General features: G+C 40.8%; 1 protein-coding gene across 1 annotated transcript in view; it reads right to left on the bottom strand.

Annotated features, from left to right (window-relative positions):
• Positions 1-23,419, bottom strand: part of LOC112540697 (chloride channel protein C-like) — a 96,783-nt gene that overhangs the window by 67,324 nt on the left and 6,040 nt on the right. Inside the window, exons 2-5 of the mRNA XM_088130549.1 lie at positions 16,643-16,772; positions 4,515-4,595; positions 3,213-3,388; positions 2,568-2,660 (exon numbers count right to left, since the gene is read on the bottom strand). Coding sequence (XP_087986675.1) covers positions 2,568-2,660; positions 3,213-3,388; positions 4,515-4,595; positions 16,643-16,772 — 480 coding nt within the window. The remainder of the gene's footprint in view (positions 1-2,567; positions 2,661-3,212; positions 3,389-4,514; positions 4,596-16,642; positions 16,773-23,419) is intronic.

Raw genomic sequence — 23,419 nt, 5'->3', positions numbered from 1 at the left:
ATTTACATATTTTCATAATCCACTGTTTTAAAGCAATAGAACTTGATCCTTCAACCCTTTCCAAAATCTGAGCTTGACATGAACAATAACACTAGCAAACTAGATCTTGTTTAAAATAAAACTTTCTGGGTACACCATAGATTTACAAATGCCATCATTTTACAAATAAAAGATAGTGCTTGAACTCATATTCATACTGCAATATCTGCTGATTTATCACATCCAAATATCTTGAAAACTTGTTACTTCATACAAAGCTAGCATTCTCCTTGTCACATTGCACGAAACCATTTTATGCAAGCTTTATTCATTTAAAATCCTGTATCATTATGAATGGAAAATTTTCACGCCTGATCTGTAATATGATAAGCCAACCACTATGTCAGTTCATGACAGAAGACAATCAAAAATCAGCTCAGAAAAGTTAAACTCTGATATTCTTTTATGCATTTGGCTTGGCAATTTTGTTATATTTGTCCATGCTCTCTGTACTCTAGAAGTACTATGCTCAAAATTGTGGCATGAATTGATCTCTCTAATGCAAAGTAATCTTCCTCCCCCCATTAAAAAAAAAATAGGTAGACATGTTGCCTTCAGATAGATTATACAATCCTTCTCTAGTCTGGTGTCTCAGAAACTGTTCTGGTTGTGAACTGAGGCTACAGCTTTGGAGAAGCTCAGGCTGAAGATCTGTCATACAACCCAGTCTTCCGATGTATGCTTACTTGGAATAAAAACAAGCATGGGGTGACAAAAACTCAAGATAGTGGTCACAACCACACAATTGAAGTCCTGACTCTTTTTTGTGTACAACACACATAGGACACATACACCCTTTTTGTATACAACACACATTTGGTGTACAACACACATAGGCTTTGATTGCATGGTTGTGGCCATCATCTTGACCTCTTTCTCAGTCCCCTCCCCCAGAAGATACCCCTGGATCCAACCAAAGTGATGTTGCACATGCATTGCACAAACAGCTATTTATTGCTGTATTTCCTCCAGTGGAGGTGTGAAGATATTGAAGAAAGATGGATCCTGAATGTTCACAGTGCATCCTTCCAGATTCATAGCCACTACAACCACCATTCCAAAGACAGGGGATAATAAGTCCATCTTTCACTTCTGGAAGTTTTTATGTTAAGAAATATGGAGAAGTGAAGATGGGATTGGAAGTGGAAGATGGTATCTAGATGCCATCATTAGATTTATTTTTTATTTTTTATTTTATTTTTTTTGGTGAAGGCAGGACAGTGGTAAAGTGCACCACCACTTGAAAGTTATGGATCCTTACTTCTCCCAAAAGGAAGTGTTTTGTGCATTTCCATTATGATTATGTCATACAAACATATTATGCTTCTGTTATAGAAACATAGAATCTAGCCTTGGAAAGGACCTTGGAGGTCTTCTAGTCCAAGATCCTGTCTGTGCATACCATCCTTCATACCATCCCAGACAAACGGCTTTCCAATATTTAAAAAAAAAAAAATCAGTGATGGAGCACCTACAAATTCAGAAGACAGGCTATTCCACTGCTTAATAGCTCTCACAGTCATGAAATTCATCCTTATTTCATGTTTGGATCTCTCTTTGTTAGGCTTCCACCCACTGGTTCTTGTCTTATCCTCAGTTGATCTGGAGAATGAATCCACACCCTCTTACTGTGACATGCCTTCATGTATTGGAAGACTACTGTTGTGAATTACCTTAGCCTTCTCTTCTTTAGGTTAAACATACCAAGTTCCTTTAACCACTTTTCATAGGATTTAGCCTCCAAGTCACTTAGCATCCTTGTCATTCTTCTTTGAACTCTTTCCAGTTCCTCAGCATTCTTTTGGTATTGTGGTGACCAGAACTGGAGACGTATTCCAGATGAGGTCTGACCAATGCAGCACAGAGCAGCACTATTCCCATGATCTTGACACTATATTTCTGTTGATACAGTCCTTCTTGCAAGTATTGCTGCTAAGCCAAGCACCCTCTATCTTGTATCTGTGTACAGTATATGGTTTTTCCTGCCTAAGTGGAGAGCCTTACATTTCTCATCACTGAAGAACATTTTGTTGACTAAGACCCAGTGCTGAGGTCTATCAAAATCCTTTTGAATATTGAGCCTGTCTTTTGGGGTGTTAGCAATCCCCCCAGCTTTATGTCATCTGCAAATGTCATGAGTGTCCCTTCTGTTCCCTCATCTACTTAGAAGATATTGAAGAGTATTGGACCCATGAGAGAACCCTAAGGTACCCCACTGCATACCACCCTCCATGCGGGCATAGACCCATTAAAAACCACAGGTTGGCTACAGTTGTTCAGCCAACTGTGAATCAATTTGGTAATGGGACCATCCATCCCACATTGTTGCAATTTATCAAAAAGGAGGCTATGGCCTACTTTATCAAATGTCTTACTAAAGTCTAAGTACGCTAAATCCATAGCACTCCCTTGGTCCACTAATCACCAGATATTTTCATTCTTATTTTTATACATTCCATTATCTACATTGATGCAGTCATTTTATTTCAGGAACAATTTAGAGGTATATAGTTGATAAGTTCCCATACCTGTCAGCTGTATTCCAAAATCTGATGGTGGAAGGAAAATAAATTCTAAGGATCTTTGGTTTAAAGTGGCTCAAACCATATCCTATGATTGCCCTAGAAAAAAACATTTGCAAACATGACTTTCTCTATTAATTTGCATCACAAAAATAGACATGACCAAATTATAGAGTTACTTATGTTCACTTTTCAGATTATTGATTATATATCCATTCACAATTTAGAAGTGGAATTTACAGTAAAAGTTGCAACATAACATGCTTTTGTTCAGTCAACTGGACTTGTTTCCATTCTATTTTTCCCTTGCCCCAGTTTTTCTTCTGCCCTCCACTTAGTTCTGAATTTGTGTCTGTTAAATATGATAAATTTTCATTAGGCTACACCACATTCTGCTGGTCTTTATCAGAAAGTTTATAGAACTTATTTAAATACAAATTATTAAAGCTTAGTTGTTTTTCATTAGAATGAGCTGCACTTTGTTAGAATGTGTATCTTGCCTTATTCCACATGCCAAATGAGAAAATTGGATACTCTATCATCTTGGGTAGATTCATGCATTGATTGTCATGAAATTAGAATGTTTTAATGAATGCAGCATTGCTTTATTGTTCTGCTAATATTCAGTTTTTAAAAGTATAAATTATTTACCCCAAATGAATCATAGGACCTTCTGGTCCACAGAAGAGTCCAGATGCTACCGCTAGAACACAAGAGCCACATGTTCCCACAAAAGTCCTAATATTAAAAATTTGTTGAATAGAAGTTCCATTCAGAAAACCAATGACTTCAGGTAATCCACTTGGGGTACCTGTCGGACAAAAGAACTGCAAAAAGAAAAGAAGATTATTGTAGCTATCATATTCACACTAAAAACTAAGTTCTCATAGCTCTAACCAAAGTTTACTCGTTTTTGTCTATGAAATAAGATTATTTAACATCATGCTTGGTCCTAAAGAATCCTGGGAATTATAATATCTTAACAATGCTCTGTCAGGAATTTTTAACCAACTCTAAGACCTATAATTTCTATGATTCTCTCTGCTTATCCTGGAGCTACCAGATCTAAGGTGAAAAACCTAGTTGGCAGCAAAGCAATTAGAGAAAATTAACTCTCTGCTATCTTCTAGTTGTCATGCAGATTTTCACAGTCCAAATCTGGTAGCTTTAGTTTAAGTTACAAATTTTTACCACATTACATTATTGATAATATAATAAATTATCTGGCAAATACTGCCTCTTGTTGAAGGCTGTTTTCAAGGAGAACAGCAAATTATTTTTTAAAAATTACATGAAATTAATGGAAACAAAAACGTTAAATTCTATAAAAGCAATGATAAAAATAATGTAATAAATCCATTCATTCTTTCATGTCCAATGAAAGACATACCTTTACCTGGATACAAAAAGAAAAACATGCTTTTCATGATGAAAAGTATCCTACCAATAATGATTCCAAGTTGATAAACTGGTGGACTACACGAGTTTGGGAAGCAGAGATCAGTTCTACCAAACTTGTGTGTGTGTGTGTGAGAGAGAATAGAATAGAATAGAATAGAATAGAATAGAATAGAATAGAATAGAATAGAATAGAATAGAATAGAATAGAATAGAATAGAATAGAATAGAATTTTGGTAAAATCATAGGAACTTTAGAAACTTCTCAGTGGTAGAAAGGTAATATCCCAAATCAAGTTTTCACATAAAAGGATACTACTACAAAAGAAGATTTTTGAAGCCCAGATATGATAGCCCTAGTGATCAGCTAGTTTAAGAATAGGACATTGTCCATTATAATGTTGATGTTAAAAATGTACTTTCTAAAGTATGGTAGGGTAAATGGTGAATGTTCAGTCATTTGTATTGAGGTCTCATTCTCTTTCTATATAAGGAGAGCATGTCCCATCTTTCAGAAATTGTTTCAAGTTGTTAAGCAAGATATTTAACACTTACCACAACCAGTCCTGATGATAAAATGATCATTGCAAGTCCAATTCCCAACATGTAGATCCAGGTCATGTGAAAGTTGCCTTTCTGTCCATTTTACAAACACATGTAAAGTGATAGAGAAATGTTATAAACCTTGTAACATTCATTTGCTGTACATGTTCTACTGTCTCATTGTATGGCACCCTAAGGTTTAGGATTAATCTACATAATGCCTTTATCATGTGAAAAGACCCTCATAATGGATGAGGGGAATGGAAACTGGATATCTTTTAGCCTAGAGAAAATACATGCTGGAGATTTGAATTCAGCAGGAACCCTTGTTAAAGAATATGCTCCTGTACAAACACAGAAGAATCCTGAGAAATTAAATAACAGGACACCCCATTAAAACATGCTCATCTTCAAAAGGAATATAATTTCCTTTGGCACAGAGTGTGGACTTACCCTGTTAATGCCAACAGACATTCATTGTATTTGAAGTTAGATTTATTAAGAAGTTTATGAAGATAGAAAGGCTTCACTTCTGCGTAAACTACATTTTGAAGTCTATGATGAAGTCTGAAGGGAGGGAGGGAAGGATAGAGAATGAGAAAGGAAATTGCCTTATCGCTTAAGAAAGAGACTCATCTAACTTGCAAAAGGACAGGAGAGAATTAGATATAGGAATAGTATGTGAAGACCCTTATCTATGTTTTGTCATTGGTTCTAGTGGTTAAATAGGATTGTAGGTGCAAAGATATGGTCCAGTCTCCAACAATATGACTATGGAGGAATATAAAAGTATTATTCAGTTACCTCAAAGGGTAACACACAGAAGAAAGCCATGTCCTGTTTTTTAATATCTCAGAATATAAAACAGGGAATGATCTTAAGTTTCAGGAAGATGTTTCAGAAAAAAATCATAATGAAGGCAGGTCAACAGTGTTTTATTTATTTATTTATTTATTTATTTATTTATTTATTTATCAACTTTATCACTGCCCATCTCTTTAAACAACTCTGGGTGGTTTACAAAGCAATTAAAATCAATTAAAATTACAACATTACAACAATAAATACAAAATGAAAAGATCCAAAATAATTGGCGATCACTTAGGGAGCATCATCGAGGTGCTAGCCACTCTCAGGATTGGGTAGAGTTGTTATCCCCCCACGCAAGCTGGCAGAGCCAGGTCTTCAATTTTTTCTGGAAGGCCAGTAGGGTAGGGGCCTGCCGCACCTCTGAGGGAAGAATGTTCCAAAGGGCGGGAGCAACAGCAGAGAAGGCTCTCCCTCTGGGCCCCACCAGTCGACATTCTCTCGCTGACGGGACCCGCAACATGCCCTCTCTGCCTGACCGGGTGGGGTGGGTTGATGTGATGAGGTAAGATGGTCCCTCAAGTAATCTAGACCCATGTCATGTAGGGCTTTAAAGCTTTGAATTGGACCCGGAAGCAGACTGGGACCAATGCAGCTCGCATAGTAAAAGTGTTATATGCACCGTTCTTGAGGCACTCAGAATTATCTGAACAGCCACATTTTGGACCAGCTGTGGCTTCCGGATACTCTTCAAAGGTAGCCCTATGTAGAGCTCATTGCAATAATCTAGCCGAGAGATGACCAGGACATGAATGACTGACTGGAGAGCCTCCTGATCCAGGAAGGGGCGTAACTGGCGTACCACACAAAGATAGGCAAAGGCTCTCCTGGCCATGACTGCCACCTGCTCCTCGAGCAGAAGTCATGAGTCCAGGAGGACCCCCAGATTATGCACTGGGTCCATCCAGGGCAGTGCAACCCCATCCAAAACCAAAGATGGTAAATCCTTGGATACAGAGGGGCCTCCAATCCATAGCCACTCCATCTTACCAGAGTTCAGCTGAAGCCTGTTGCACCCCATTCAGACCCCCACAGCCTCCAGGCACCGCGAAAGGGTGGTCACAGCATCACTCACCTCACCTGGGATGGAGATGTATAACTGGGTATCATTAGCATATTGATGATACCTTATCCCATGGTGACAGATGATCTCACCCAATGGTTTCATGTAAAATTAAAAAGGAGCGGAGAGAGTACCGAACCCTGGGGCACCCCACAAAGGAGGGGCCGTGAGCTGGACCTCTTGCCCCCAATCAACACAGATTGGGATCAACCTTGGAGGAATGAAGAGAACCAGCGCAAAACTGTGCTGCCCACTCCCAACTCCCCAAGTCGACCCAAAAGGATACCATGGTCGATGGTATCAAAAGCCGCTGAAAGGTCCAGAAAAGCAAGGATGGATGCACTACCCTCATCCCGCTCCCATCCATGAGTGCGACCAATGCCGTTTCCAGTGCATATCCAGGCCTGAACCCTGACTGAAAAGGGTCCAGATAATCCGTTTCCTCCAGGATCTTCTGGAGCTACAACGCCACCACCTTCTCAACTACCTTCCCTAAAAAGGAGAGGTGGGAGACCAGACGAAAATTGTCCAGTATGGTGGAATCCAGTGATGGTTCTTGAGGAGGGGGTGCATCAGCGCCTCCTTAAAGGCAGGTGGAAACACCCCCTCCTTCAAGGATGAATTCACCATTGCCTGGAACCACCCACATGTCTCCTCCCAGGAAGCTTTAACTAGCCAGGAGGGACATGGATCTAGGTGACAGGTGGTGGCATTGACCTCAGGTTCAACAGGATCAAACTGTTCCCAGATAACAGGGTAAGAACGTGCCATGGGCATCTCTATAGACCATGCCTCATGCTTGGTATCCAACTGGAACTGGATTCCAGTGATTTTATCCTCCAGATGCCTAGAAAACTCTTTTGTGTGGCTGTGATGGAATGGTGTTATGAAGGCCACACTCGAGGAGATAAGCATTCCCTTATCCCTCAACAGGAGCATGGGAAGTTTAAGAAGGTGAGACTGGCACCACCCTAAGGAATTCATGGTGTTGTGGGTTGCTGGCTTGGGAACTTAGGTTCAGTTTGAAGAGATTTCTGTCCTGAGGTGGAAGCTAATACATGCAACAGAACTATATTGCATTGTCTCGTGGAGTTCTTTGGGCTGAACCTGACAGTGGCCCTGTAAATGGGCTACTGAGCCCCCATTTTCCCAAAAGAGATCAGGTGATCTTGAACAGGGCCACCAGCCAGCATTCTGCGGATGCAATAAGAGCGGAGAAATATTGACGTTTTGCTGCTCTTACCTCCACAAGGTAGGCCTTAATAGCAGCTCTAGCTTGTGTTTGGTTGGGTTCAGTCTTTGTTTTCCTCCAGCGGCACTCTAGACATATTTTAACCCTTTTCAAAACCCTCAACTCCTCCGTAAACCACTGGGAGTGTTGGGTTCGATGGGTCAAGAGAGGTTGCACAGGTGCGATCTTGTTCAAGGCTCAGCTGCTTTCCTATTCCAGGTAGCAGCCAAGGCCTCCACTGGACCGTGCAGCAGACTCTAGGGTATAACCCCCAGCTCCCTTTGGAACCCAGCTGGGTCCATCAGTCACCGGAGGTGGACCAATTAAATGGGTCCTACCTCCCTGCGAAGAGGAGTAGCATAAGAGAATCTCAAGTCCACCAGGGCATGATCTGACCATGACAAGGGGGATAGCTGTAATTCCTCCTTCAGATCACATTGCCACTGTTCTGACAAGAAAACCAAGTCTGGTATAAGAGTCGGGTCAGATAATCTGGGATAGGCCCATGGCAGCCATGAACTCCTGGACTGCCTCTGGGGCACATCCCAGGGGCAGCAGATTGAAGTCCCCCAAGACCATCAGTCTGGGGAAGTCCACTGCCAGCTCCGCAACAGCCGCTAGCAGCTCAGGCAGGGAGGTTGCTACACAGCAGGAAGGCTGGTACAGTAACAACAATCCCAACTGTATTCACAAACCCAACTTCAGGAACAAGGTCTCACAACTAGCCACTTGTGGAGCAGCACCCCTGACGGCCAACAGTGTCAGGCCCAGCCCAAGAACGACAACAAGGCAGTCCAGTCCAGTATAGTTCCTTTATTAGCTTGTACCTAATAGACAGAATCTCACCAGACTAAACCTATGCTAAAGCAGCTAGTGGCTATACCCCATGAGACTCTAGGGAGGGGCCAGTCTCAGCTTCTTCACCTTCCCACGGTCCTGTTGCGGACTGAGGAAGCGCTTGCTCAGGAATGCTCCCCCTCCCTCCTGATAACCTTGATCCTCCATTCCAGTATCGTCCTCACACATGCCTTCCATTACAAACAGAGATTCTCTGATGATAACTGCTACCCCTTCTCCCCTACCCTGGGGTCTCAGCTGATGCCAGACTGTAAACCTGGCAGGGCACATTTCCGAAAGGGGCACCCCCCACTTCAGGACCCAACCAGGTCTGTGATACACTCCAGGTCAGCCAGTTCCTCAGTGATCAACTCACATATAAGGAGGGCCTTGTTGTTAACTGACCTGGTGTTAAGAAGCAGCAACCAAAACCCAGGGTGTCTCCAGGTCTGCTGTCCAGGGCCTGGGTCTAAGTCAAGAGGGCCAGAACATCCCACCGGTATTAAACACCAGGGGTGTCTTCCCCGAGAGTGGCCCGCCCTCTGACTCCCATCAAAATACCCCTCCCTGTCACCACCTGAATAGTGCAATCCACCCTAACTTCCCCAGAGCTTCCATTCCCCCCCAATCCCAGCCCTCCAATTTCCCTGGTTAGGGGTCCCTCCATCCAGCCAAACAACATCAGACACACCCAGTCAACTAAAGGGTGATGGTGGGCTCCACAGCACTTCAGTTCCTGCTTTCAGCACCATTGGAACCCTAACCATCACCCTACTCATCCACTGTACCCCCTTGCCCACCTCTCTCACTAGTTGGCTAGAGGCACCTGTTCCATTCCTACTCCCACCCCAACTCTCAGTTGGGGAAAGGGAGTTCACTATCACACTCATAACACACTCCATGCATCCGCTCTCAGCTCCCCTTCCCTGTCTCTCATCCTAGGGGGAGGGCACCTAACCCACTTACACTGGAGGGACCCCAACACCCCTCTGCCTTCTCTGGGCCAATTGGAGGGACCAGTTGAATCCCCTCAACTCCAATCCCTTGACCTGCTATTCCAGCTGCCACTCAATCACTGACCAGGCTGTTCATAATTCAGGGCATTGTCCAGGCTGCTGTCACCACCATCACCCAAGTCCCTTCTAGGTCCAGGCTGCTGTCACCACCATCACCCAAGTCCCTTCTAGGTCCACTGCTTGAGCTCCCACTCCATGGTTCCGTCAGGGCCCATTTGCTGTTCTGGCAATCAGCTGGGTCATTCCAGTCACCAGCACCACCCAGGCTTCTCCTCTGGCTGTTCGGCCTCCTCCAGTTGATCGGCCTCTCTGGGTACTTCCTTGGGCCACTTAGCTGCTCTACCACTGCCCACTCACCAATCTGGTGGCCATCCAGACCTCCTAGACTGTCCAGGCCATCACCGCCATTGTTGGGGTGCAAATCCCTCTTTGGGCTGTTGTCCTCACTCTCTGGGTCATCGCCCTTGGTCTCTGGGCCACTGCCACCGCCAGGATGTAAATCTGACTGATTTTCAGGCCATTTGGGCCATTCCCGCTGTCACCACCATCCCAGTGGCCCAAGTGCCAACTCAGCTACTTCCCAGGACACCGCAATCCAGCTTTCTCCTTGGGCATTCTCCTGTCAGGTTTAGCCCAGGGAACTCCAGGAGACCATGCAGATTCAATCCAGCAAGGTTTATTAGCTACAACCTCTATCAAGAATCTTCCCAGACTGGAACCAGTTGCCAGGGTCAGTCAGTAAACATAGCCTGCATTCCTCAGGGAGGTGCCAGCCTCATCCTCTTATCTCTTCCCCGCGCTTCGGGAGATGAAAGAGCATTCTTCACTCCCCGATTCTGGCCTCCACAATTCCAGTCCATCACATCTCCAGGCCAATCAGGCCATCCACTGCAATCATGGAGCCCCACCCAGGCTCTCTGGCCTCCTCCAGCCTCCGCGGAGCTCCATTGCACAACGGACTGCGGCACCCCCAGGATTCACAGTCCAGTGGGGGAGGAAAGAAGAGAAGACCCTCCAGGAGTGGGGGGAAGAAGAAGAAACCCTCCTGGGCACTCAGGTGAGAGCTGGTAACCATACCTCCCACCTAGGATTCGCTCCCGTTTGCTATCTTGGATCCCTGTCCAAGTTACCAATCACCCTTCCTTTTGCAGGTTGTTTTCAAGGAGAGGTCAGGTAGAAGAGTTTTTAATTTGCAATCCTGCAGAGAGCAGGCTTTGAAATTGGTTACTTAAATTACCTTTCCAACTCTGTTAGAAAGGGATGGTCTAAACCCCAGAAACATCATTGTCCAATTGATATCAGCAAATAGTAACATCATGGTCATGAACATCTATAATGAGATTATAATGAGGTGCTGAGCAATTGACTTTCATCATTCAGTTTCAGACCTATTTCTGTTCACAATCAAATCCACATGACAATAGTAAATTGCTAGCTCAAAACAGAGGCACAACCGCTGATGTCAACAGCTTGTATGCTGAGGCTAAGCATATATTTATTTGTATAACATTCACTGCACCTCTGTCTACCTCCACTGCTATCTTTTATAATTTAAAAAAAATGAATTCCTCCCCCCCCCCTCAAATAACATATAGCAGACCCTAGCTGTTTCATCTAGTAAGCCATCTCATCAGCCTCCAACCCCTATGATAAAAATGTAATGCAACAGTGGATTTACACACACTTACATAAGCAGAAAGCCATCTTAGGAATTTCGGCTTATAAATTTATTTTTAAATAGGTTGAATAAAATGCATGCAAAATTGGCCTTATTGTTTAAGCTAAAAATCATAGCTTCTGAATGTTACACATATTATTACATATGCTTAGTATATAGTGTTTATTTACTTTAATGTTGAAAAGATACTCATTTAATAATTTCCTCAGTTCCTACAATAACAGCCAATCACTGCATTCCTGAGATTGCAATTATGTTGTAATTCAGCTACATCTACAATTACCATTCCAACTAAAACAGATTATTTCTAAACCTAATACCACTACTGCCAACTTCATATACTAATATCCAACTGATTTGATACAGACTGGGTTATATTTAGAGCAGACTACTGAAATCAGTGGGGTTTGGTATCCATACTGGCATAAATCCCATCTATCTGAGTATAACCACGAAAATTTCCATCCAACTCATTGACAATATTAGTTTAGTGAGTACTTTATAAAATCATCATCACAGAAGCCCATGCAATATGTTTTCCACTCTACATCTTTTGCAAATATCCTTCCATCTTCCATCTTACAACTTTTTTTTTTTTTTTTTTTTTGCTTTTGATTGCGTTGGATTAGCTGGAGTCGTGATGTCTGGAGTGCCCATCACAAGTAAATTGACTCCCATGCTTTTGCAAAAATGTCATGGTGCTGAAGTTAGATTCACTTGTGGCTAAATGTCAAAGATGCCTCAAAGATGAAATAGTTCAGCAAGCCACCACAAATTTCCTGCTGTAGCCTCAGGTCAGATCTTTTGACTGTAAATTGCAAACATGTGGTACTCTATAGTAATTCAGGAAGACCAGATACATAAACCTGAATCTACCACTTCACAAATTAAAGTGGTAGTTACCTCAATCCTGGAAATGTTTCCATGATTTTCTCAAGTTCCCTTACATATGATTTGTAGAGTCAGGGTTTTAACAAAAACGAAACACAAAAAAATCACATGGACTAAAATCTGCTCTAAGTCTTTGGTACAGACAAAGCCATTCTTTATCATCTCTTAGCATTAACAATTATTCACACCCCAAGTCTAAAGAACCCTTTTTGCTCTATAGATCCATCATATTTGCTACATTGTGCATCATATTTTGATATTTATATTAAGTCACAGTGGTGTCTCTGCAGGCATCCTCTGTTTTGGAGGCAAGTAATGTTATCCCTGTGGACATCCCTCTCTGCACTCATGGTGCTCTGCCAATACCCATGATTTATGGTATTTCTTTTTTAACAGAAATCCACTAAAGGTAAACTCTATCCAGAATGTTAGTGGACCCCATATAGGCCCAGAGACAGCCCTAGGAATTAAGAACAGCACTTCCTACATCAACAGTAGAGGCCAGCATTCAGCTTGAAATGCTCCTGGACATTCTCCCCTATAAAAGAAAGGTATTGACCCTATTGTCATTGACTGGAAAGGAGGAAGTTTAGTGGTAGAGGCTGAAAGCAAAGAATCTGAGACCAAACAGGACTATGATCAAAACCCAGTGTAGGCATCCTCTACATCCAAGGAGAAGAAATGAGTGACATTAAGAGCAAGGAGAGGTAGAAGATTTTAAATCTGGACTTTCTTTCTTTCTTTCTTTCTTTCTTTCTTTCTTTCTTTCTTTCTTTCTTTCTTTCTTTTCTTCCTCTTCTTCTTCCTCCTCCTCCTCCTCCTTTTATCTTCAATAAAAACAACTTATCTATCTGATCTTAGTCCAAGATTCTGCTACTGATAGCTCCTGAATGCTGCTTGAGTTTCTAGAAAAAGATTTATCACTGTGCCACAGGTGAAACTACGGTAAGATTAGCCCTCATCTAGTGGGAAGGAGAAAATGGAGACCTGAGCTGGGTTATGCCTGCCCTAACTGGAGGAGTGGAAAACAAAAATACTAAGACAAGAATAGTGAGATTTATAAAGTGAATGGGAGGATTTAGGGAGAGAGACTACAAGGCAACAACCTTTGTTAAGATCTGGGCTGGAGACAGAGAGAAGGAAAACTTGGTGGGGGGGGGGGGAATGGGAAGCAAGAGTAGATATTGTGTGTGTAGAGTGTGCGAGAGCTTGGACTGATGATGAATGTGAAAAAAAAGAATGGTGAGTTCAAAAGTTACAAGTCATGCCCAACCTCGATCTCATATTCAGGATTGTGAACAAATAATTGCACACCTAAAGCAGTTGGACGGAGGGAAGAAAAGAAAGCCTTTCCCCTTTCCAAAGCCTGACTAGCCTAGGAACCACAGAGAGCAGTAGAACTGCATTTCCCAATCCTTCTTTGTTCCTGAAATTATTTTCTTGGGCTGCTTCTAAATGGATCTTTTAATGGGCAACATGCACAACCCATTAAGACTTTTATGTCCTCCTCTGTAAGGCATCAGCCCATGTTTAATTTCCTTTTCCTTCTTAAGGTAGATTAACCTAAATTAAAAATTAACTCCAAAAGGTGTTGAGAAAGTGGCTTTGACATCAGTGGGGACACTTGTTGTCCCTTCCCTAATTTTCTGAATTCATCTAAGCATGTACACAGATGTTGCATGTTTATTTATAGGCCACCCAACTTCCGGTGACTCTGGGTGGTTTGAAATGCACTTTTGAAATGCACTGTTTAAAACACCCTTTTTTATGCTGGAGTTCCAGAACCCAAGATATTAAAATGCCATTTTGACAGTAGCTTTATATCTCAGCTATATTTTTCAGCGTACTGCTTATATTCAGAGTTCTAAGAAACATTTTCATTTATCAACATAAAAAGCAAAAGTCTACTTGTAGCACACTTGACTTTTTAAAGGATCTTCTTCTGCATTATTAGCAATAAAATAATGCTTGTGTATTCACTGAATTCTGGAGTTCTTACATGGAAAAGAAGTATCTCATCTCCCTGAGGCAAAATCTGGTTTTGAGGGTCCATCAGCCCTCTAGAACTGATTTTAAGAGTAGGTAGGAGAGCAGCAAAGAGTATGGTAAACAGCAATAAATGCTGTGTTGCTCATACAGTTTTGGACATCAGCCATTGATTCTAAAATAAGTAATCATATCCAAAAAGAGAAGATACACTTACTTAATTTTACAGTGCTCTATTTTGTACTTTTAGAATCTCAGAGTTCAAAAGTTTGGATCAAACAACAAACAAGATATGTAGAAAGCTACCAGAACAGAGACAAGAGAATGGAAAAGGAGATGAGATGGGCATCACATATATGTATATATATGTATTAACCCAATTATATCTTCATAATCTGCCTCCTGACATGGGTGGTATACTGCAGATTTCATTGAAACAAGCACATAATAAGAATGAATCACTGGAACTGTCCATTCTAATACTTAAGGAATAAAACAAAAAAGGGAATAATATAAAAAGAAGACTTGTGTCCAAGATCAGCCTTCCCTAAGCCAATATTCTAGATATATTGAGAACCATGATTCCATCACCCTCAAATGCCCTAGTCATGGCCAGTGGATATTTTGATTAGGGATTAAGGGAGTTGTAATTCAGGTTCAGGAAGGATGTGTTAAACTACTGAGAAAAGGCTATTCTGCAAAGCCTGATACTTCGTTGAGGACCCAAAGGGCCTTGTCTTTGAAAGCTTCATCAAATTACTAGATTCAGTGAGGTGATGCATTTTATAAGGAGGCAAGATGAATAGGGCAACGTGTTGAAAGGTAATTGTATGAACACCGGAAGTGTGGCAATTAAAATCTTTGCTGGGTAATAGAAGAAAATACTAAACTTTCCTGCTCCTTTTCTCCCAAGAACTAACTAATAAAATAAAATAAAAATATATTGTGGTCATGCTTGCCTTCAATCTCAGGGCACCAGCACGACAAAAACAGCACCTTCTTCCTGCAACTTAAGTAAGCCCTATCATGTTTTTGATTATGGCCAAATTCAATGGCACAAAGACAGATGCCCTTTGTTTCTTCTGGCTGCTGCTTTTAAAGATATTGGTTAGAGCCTTCATTTGCTTTCAATTTCATAGTAATGTTTTTAACTTCTGCCAGGTTAAAATAAAGACCAGATGTGCTGAACTACTTATCCATCAGGCCTCCTCTGCTGACAACTGTGTCCTTGTTGTCAACACATTCGATAATATGCAGATTTCTTATGGGTTGCCCTGCTTCAAGCATTCAGCACTTCTCTTTAGTCTGGCCCTCAGTCTAAAAAAACAGAAAACCAGGAACTACAGTATGCTACATTATAGGCAGCAGTGGGTCTCCAAGGCTACCTGCCATTTTTAAATTAGGTAATGAATTTTTCCAAAGTAGACCATGAAGCATCACTCATCTTATTAGATTCAGTGAACAAGCTTTAAGAAAAATTGGGGGAAGCGCTAAAGAGGGCTAGTATGCTGCACAGGGTTGCTTTGGTTCCTGCATGGAGGAAAGAACTCCAACTGGATAACTGGACCCAAACTCTTCTATTCATCATACCAGGTTCCTGAGCCAGATTAGATGCCCTCCCCCCGCACCCAGGGGCATCCACAGGGGGAAGGTGTCAAAAAGATGTGACTGCATGAACAAAGCCCCAACCCTGTTTTGATCACACAATTATGACTACTATCTTAACTCTCTTGGTACCCCCTCGTAGACACCTCTGCCCTCAAACTACCTTTCTTCCCGACACATTGTGTGTGTGTATGTGTGTGTGCAGTTACTTCATTACCTTTTGGTTGCTATCTACTGTCATCCAGATTTATGCAGCCCTGATATAGTCACATGTAAGCCTTTGAAAGTGGTTCACATGGCTGCTTCTAAAACTGTCCCTGCCTGGTTGAGTTGAATAGGCACATGTGCATATGCAGACAACAAAAGCCATAAATAAACAAGCCACCTTATGGAATAAAACATACAAACCCTATCATAACTAATTATGGGTTATTTGGAAATCATAGGCTATTACCAAGCTGACCTCTATCATCATTAGTTGTCCTCATTTTGGGGCTGAAAGAACTCACCTAGTATTAAGTAAATAGGAAATTGACCTTGCTGTCTTGTTATATAAGCAAACTGGGACAAAGAGCTTTTTATAGACATGGGCAGTCTTGTGAAGAGAAAGTATGAAGTATGCAGTGATTGGCTTCATAGATCTTACTAAGCCATGGTTTGCTTAAGCATGTTGATGGATGAACCGTATTTGGTTGGATTTGTATAACTTGCTAAGGCATAAACTTCATTTATAGGCTATGATACCTGGGGCAACACAACATGCTAAGCAAAACAAAACAAACCGTATCATGGCGTGACCCAGCCACAATTTAAAATCCCCAGGCAATTGTATTTTCATTCAGTACTTGAGCAGGGAGAGAGGGAGAAAGATAATGAAAATGGCATGATCCTAATATCAGACAAGAACATTTCAGCTGAATTTAACTTTATAATAAAAGCTACATTGTATAATTTTCTGTTATTTACCTGAAGATAGTCTTCCACCAGGCCCCATTTTAATCTGATGAGGTAATCAATTATTTGATGAATCAGGAAACCCAGAATTCCTATTGCTGTTCCAATGGTGCCCATCACCAACCATCGATCCCAATCCGTTCTTTGAAAAAAAGAGGAGGAGGAGGAGGCAATTCCATATCAGTGGCAAAGATCTCATGGGGTTAATTAGCCGCTTTGGAGCAAGAGCTCTACAAAACTTAATTAGTTAATGCTCAGGCTAATGCCATCTAGGTTTTAAAGCTAAGATTCAGTGGCTTATTCTGAGGCTTGTAAGAAAATCTCCACTAAGAAAACAATGGCTTCGATTGATTCTACTCCTGTTTTGTTCCCTTTTTGCATCGCAACACTCCTACAGTCTAAATAACATGTATGAAATAAGTCACTCTAACCATTAAATCCTAAGGAAAATTTCAACTTCTTTAAGAAAAATTTCAACAAAAGCAAATTAGTTTAAATTTCATAATGTATTCTAATCAGAATTTTTGAGAAATACAACCATATGCTTTTGAAGATATTATTTAGGGGTAACATTTAGCTTCTGTTGTTATGTATTGTGGCTACATCTGAACCAAATTTGCACAGATGTAATACCTCATTCTTGATTGCTAAAATGTGAAAACAGTTCCCCAAATCCAGCTTCATTTCCACCACCACCACCCCTAGCCCAGAAACATTTTAAGTATCTTAGGAAGTTCAGTCCCAATTTTCCTTAAGCAATAAGAATAGTAGTCCATCAGTGCCCCTGGGCGAAGAACATATTTTTCCTTACAATGTTTTTCAGGTGTTATAGGTTGCAATTCTTCAATAAAACCACAAAGAATTATTATATATTAGGTAACTATCATAACACATTTTTTCCATTGTTTTACCACACTTCTCTTTTTAAATTATATTATTATCTTCAGGAAAAACAGCATAGAAATAAGCATTTTTTAAAAAGTCTATATTTTTGGCTCCACATATAAATGACATTTTAAAACTTTGCTCATCTTTGCTCGTAGCACTTGTTTCCCTATCCTGATTGTTAGGCATATTGTTTGGTTCTTCTAATGAAGGAATTTCTCAAGTATGGATATGACTTTTTTTTCCTAATAGACTAATACGATTTATCTTCCCAGTACCAATAGAAGACAATATGCATAGCTCAGGACTGAACTGTGGAGTCCCTGGAGTTCTCTGAGCTTGGCTGTGTTCTTGCAAACGTTTCATTACCCGGCTAGGTAACATGTTCAGTGCTAGAATGGAAAGGGGTTTGCTCTCTGTTTATACACTGTGGCATGCCTGCCAGTGTTGGTGGGGGTGGGGGTGGGGGTGGGGGTTTTGTTTTGTTTTGTTTTGTTTCCTTCTGGTAGTTCCTTGATTAGGGTATTGTTTACTGCTGATTGTATGTCTGGTGATAATCTTGGTGTTAATCTCTGCTTATCTGGGTGATGATTGCTGGTGAGGAGATGTTCTGGTCTTTTGTTTTCCTTTTTATTGTCTCTTTTGAATAGTGTGTGGATGTTGTTTATCTCTATGTGCCTGTAGATGGCCACCTTGTCTGAATACCAAGCTTCCAGGAATTCCCTTGCATTTTTGGATTTAGCTTGGTCTAAGATGCTGAGTTTCCCAGTTGAAACTATGGTTAAGTCTGTCCATGTGTTGTGAGATTAAGGAGTTTTCATTGTGTCTTCTGACTGCTAGTTGGTGTTCATGGATGCGCTCTGCTAGTCTTCTACCTGTCTGTCCTACATAGGGGTTGTTACAGTCCTTACGCTGTATGTTGTAGATGACTCCTGTTTTTTCTTCATGGGCTACTGGGTCTTTTGGTTTGCTTAAGATGTTTTGGAGGGCTTTAGTTGGTTTGTGTGCTATGGAGATGCCATGTGGTTGTAATAGTCTGCTGGTAGTTTCTGAGACATTTCTGATGTATGGCAGTGTTATCCTTTTCATAGCGTGTGTTGGTTATGTTGTAGTAGGTTGAATGGTCAGGCACTTTTTGATAAAGTTGCAAGGATATCCATTTTGTTGGAAGATGTTGTATAGGTAGTGTTTTTCCTTTTTCTGCTGTTCTGGGTTGCTGCAGTGTGTTTGTGCTCATTTGAATAAGGTTCTTACACAGCTCCTCTTGTGGGAGGTTGGGTTGTTACTTTGGTAATGGAATACTTGATTAGTGTGGGTTGTCTTCCAATAGACTTGGGTTTCTAAATTGCTGTTGTTTCCTCTGCTGATGAGGATATCCAGGAAGGGTAGCATGTTGTTTTCTTCCTCTCTGGTGAATTTTATTCCTTTGATAGTGTACTAGTTCTGAGTTTATGGATGTAAAGGGTGCTGTGACATTGAATGAGACCATGATTTCATCCATATCAGTAGTACTACACAACACACCCAACCTAACCAAATACATCCAGATCGAAATACCCAGAATCATGGACCTCATCAACCTCTGCCTCACTACCTATTTTCAGTTTGATGGACATCAAAAAGTGCCTCAGAAAAAACACAACACAAGCTATGAAAGGATAACACTGCCATACATCAGAAATGTCTCAGAAACTACCAACAGACTATTACAACCACATGGCATCTCCATAGCACACAAACCAACTAAAGCCCTCCAGAACATCTTAAGCAAACCAAAAGACCAAGAAGCCCAAGAAGAAAAAACAGGAGTCATCTACAACATACAGTGTAAGGACTGTAATAAACACTATGTAGGACAGACAGGCAGAAGGCTTGCAGAGCGCATCCATGAACATCAACTAGCAGTCAGAAGACATGATGAAAACTCCTTAATCTCACAACACATGGACAGACTTAACCATAGTTTCAGCTGGGAAACTGCCAGTACCTTAGACCAAGCTAAATCCAAAAATGCGAGGGAATTCCTAGAAGCTTGGTATTCAGACAAGGCAGCCATCAACAGGCACATTGAGATAAACAGCATCTACACACTATTCAAAAGAGACAATAGAAAAGAAAACAAAAGAGCAGAACATCTCCTCACCAGCAATCATCACCCAGATAAGCAGAGGTTACCACCAGGCACACAGTCAAGCAGTGAACAATACCCTAATCAAGGAACTACCAGAGGAACAAAACAAAAACCCCACTCCTACCAACACTGGCAGGGCATGCCACTGTATATAAACAGAGAGCAAACTCCATTCCATTCTAGCACTGAAGATGTTACCTAGCCTGGTAATGAAATGTTTGTCTTCCCAGTCTTTCTTTCAGGAGTTCATCTCCTGTCTGATCTGCATGCATGCTTCACTTTCATCAACAGATGGCACTAGAGCACTTTGTAATCTTTGTGCAGAGAAAAATATATAATGGAAGATATTTTCAAACTATGAAAGATATAGGGTCTCAGATGAGACAAACTCCTCTGCCGCTGTGTTCTACTTGCTTGTAGGAGACTATTGATATTTGATACCTGTAGTTTCCTCCATATAATGTTTTAAGAGGCTGGATGGAGGAATCCCCTCTGCCCCATTATTATCTATCTACATCTCTGTGATTAAATAAATATCAAGCTTAACAGATATACAGAAACAGAGAAAATTTGAACTGAGCATATCTCATAATTAAAATATTATAAGTATCCTGGCTGTGTCAGTACACTGCATGTACTGTACCTGCTGATTGCTGAGTGATTAATTAGGTGTATATCCTGCCTTTCCTTCAGGAGCTCACGTTATGTAGATCATACAAACCACTTCCTCCTTCCATTTTTCCCCACAACAGCCCTGACCTAAACTCACCCAGTGAACTCCTGTAGCTGAAAGTAGACTTAAACCTGAATCTCTCTAGTTCTAGTACAACACTTCAATCTCTACACCACACTGGCAACTGAATGTTCATTTGCAAGATAATCACTAGATTAGAGATCTTAGTTTGCATAGAGTAGCGTGAGCATATTTGGGCTTTGGTTGCGCTTGTAGTGTAAGGGCCAAAATGTGCCAGAGGTGGCTCATACTGTTCAGATCCTTAGCAAGGCACATTGCCTATGGCATGAGTATGACTAAGGTACTTAATTCTTCCCTTCTCTTAGAAAAAACATTATGTGAAAGCCTCAGCTGACCAAACCATGCTTGATGGCAGAGGTCAAAGTTTATGAGCTATGATAATGACTATTGAAGCTTGGGAGGTAACAGGAGTTAACAGTAAAAGAGCAAGAATGCACGCATGACATGAAAGAAAAAAATAGGTGTGTTTATAAAACTAAGAGAAAAGGGAAGGCTATGATAAAATTGAAGATGGTCTGATCCTGTTTAGTGGAGCTGACAAATACACACATGGATGTGAAGGTGTAGATTTAATTATGAATGAAAGTGCTGAAATATGTCAGAAATTATTAATTGGTGTTATATAGATTGGTGTAGATACCTACAAAAGTAGGAATATGTAGATTGACAATGCTTATGTTTACTTTGTAGCTGATGAAAGAGTAAGAAAAGCTACATATTCAACTTGGTATATCCATGTTACATATTGTATATCTGCAAGACTGTGTTCTCCAGGTAGAATCTATCCATCCGATGAGATCCAGTAGGGAGGATTTGCTGCAGGCCCCAACTCTTAGGGAATGCTGTTATCAGAAACTCTGAGAGTCAGCCTTCACTGTAGGAATTCCTATCCTATGGAACAGCCTCATCCAGAAGATGATAAAGTCCTTGTTCTCTTGAATGGCCTTTGGGGATAGTCCTGATGCTGTTGTGCCAGAAAATTGTGTATTGTTTGTTCTTACTCATATTATAATTTAACCAGGCTATTGTTCAGATTTGGTTTGGACTGGAGTGGCATATAAACTCTATAAAAAATAAATAAATTGCTGGCTGAGAATTATGGCCATTGAAGTTCAATGTATCTGGAGAGGACCAGACTGAGATGTGCATATTTACCTCTAATTATTCTGGGGGAAATTGACTATATAATGAATGATTTTACAAGAGAAGCAAACTAAAATTTAATCAAAAATTCCACCAGTGTGCTCTGAATAGTTTCAATTTTACCTGCTGAATCATTAAGAGCAATTACAAATATCTAAGAAATACAGATGCTTTGGTTTTGTTGTCATCAATTTGTAGATTAATTCTGCTGCAAACATTAGAAATATTTCATGGACTGAATGATCTGACTCACATAAATTCTTTATGAAGGATAGGACTTATGCTGCTATATTTAGCCACTTCTACTCCTTTGATTAGCATTAGAGAGATGAACAGGTGCTTCAATATAAAACGTGCTTAATTTTAGCACGATTGTATACCTACATTTACAGTAATCCTGATTTAACTGTGCGACCATATGTCATTTGACTCAGGAACGAATCGTACTGTTTTTCTGAAGTTTACTTCCAGACTTATAGTGCAGTGTGTTCTTGAGGCTTGCCAAATGTGCCCAATTAATTCCCATAACGGCTTAGGAATTTATCTGGTAGCCATTATAACTGGGTAATTTTAGAAACTGATATATATCTGGATGCCATTAGGTTGGACAAAGCTGCCTAAGTGCTATCTTAATTCACAATATTAAAATTTACGTACTTCATCTGGACAAGTTTTCTGAAAGAGATAAATTTTGCTTGCTTACTTATTGCATCAGATTCAGGATTCCTCCATCCCAAAACCATTTATTAATATAATATTACTTACTGATACTTTGTCACTGTCTCTCTGAAAGGCATTTTAAACCACATGAATATGTTTCATATCAATGAATTCTTATGTTCATAAATGCATACAGGTAGTCCTCACTTACTGACTACAATTGGGACCGGCAAACTCCATCGCTAAGCGATGCATTTGTAAAGTGAAATGTCATGTGACCACACCTGACTTACTTCAGTTTATCAGTTCTGGTTGTGGTTGTTAGGAGAATCACTGTGGGTCATTAAATGCAATGTCATGTCACTTCCTACCAGCTTCCCCACTGACTTTGTCGGAAGCCAGCTCTGACTGTGGGATGCTGCGACCGTCATAAATGCGCACCAGTTGCTGAGCACCTGAATCCCGATCATGTGACCATGGTGATGCTGCAGTGGCTGCAACTTCAAGGACTGGTTACAAGTCTCCTTTTTCAATGCGGTAGTAACTTCAAAGTTGCTGAATGAGTGGTCGGTAAGCGAGGACTACCTGTATTGGCAGTTCATTATTAATTATATAATCTATATCCTAGCAAAGTTCCCAATTCTGAGTGCTAGTCCTATGAGAATAATATCCAGAGTCCTATAGTTTCAAGACTTTCTAAAATTAATTTGGGAGGTGTTCTCAAAGTTTGTAGTACCATGCCCCCCTCCACTAAATTCATAAATAAACATGTGTACCTCCCAATGAATAAAACAAACAACTTCTTGGGATTATGGTTGGGCAAGAAGTAAATACATAACTTCCTTTTAAAAATTAAATTTTAATCCATGTATTAGAGGAAACTGTAAGCCAAGAGTAAGCTCTGATACTTTGCCTATGCAAATAATTAAAAAAAACACACATTGAGACCACCCTGGGGGGCCCAGCTCATAGTCTGATAACCCTGCTCTAGAGTAGAAGTTAGGTAACCCCCCCCCCCAAATGCAGTTTAAAGAAGACCAAGCTTGATCAGTGATCATAGAATCCTAGCTGACTACTGGTGGGAAGAGGGAGTTGCGAGCTTAAGTAGGAGGAAGTATGCTGAAAATAACCCTCCACATTTGCCCCTTATAGTAGCAGTTCTTAAGATACGTATAAATATAAACTTAAGTCATGCACTACACCTGGTGACTTCATG

The sequence above is a fragment of the Python bivittatus genome, unplaced genomic scaffold, assembly GCF_059951505.1.
Source record: "Python bivittatus isolate LINGU-HERP-01145 unplaced genomic scaffold, Pbiv_v1 ctg000840_np1212, whole genome shotgun sequence".
Lineage (NCBI taxonomy): Eukaryota > Metazoa > Chordata > Lepidosauria > Squamata > Pythonidae > Python > Python bivittatus.
This window is presented reverse-complemented; position numbering and strand designations above follow the sequence as displayed.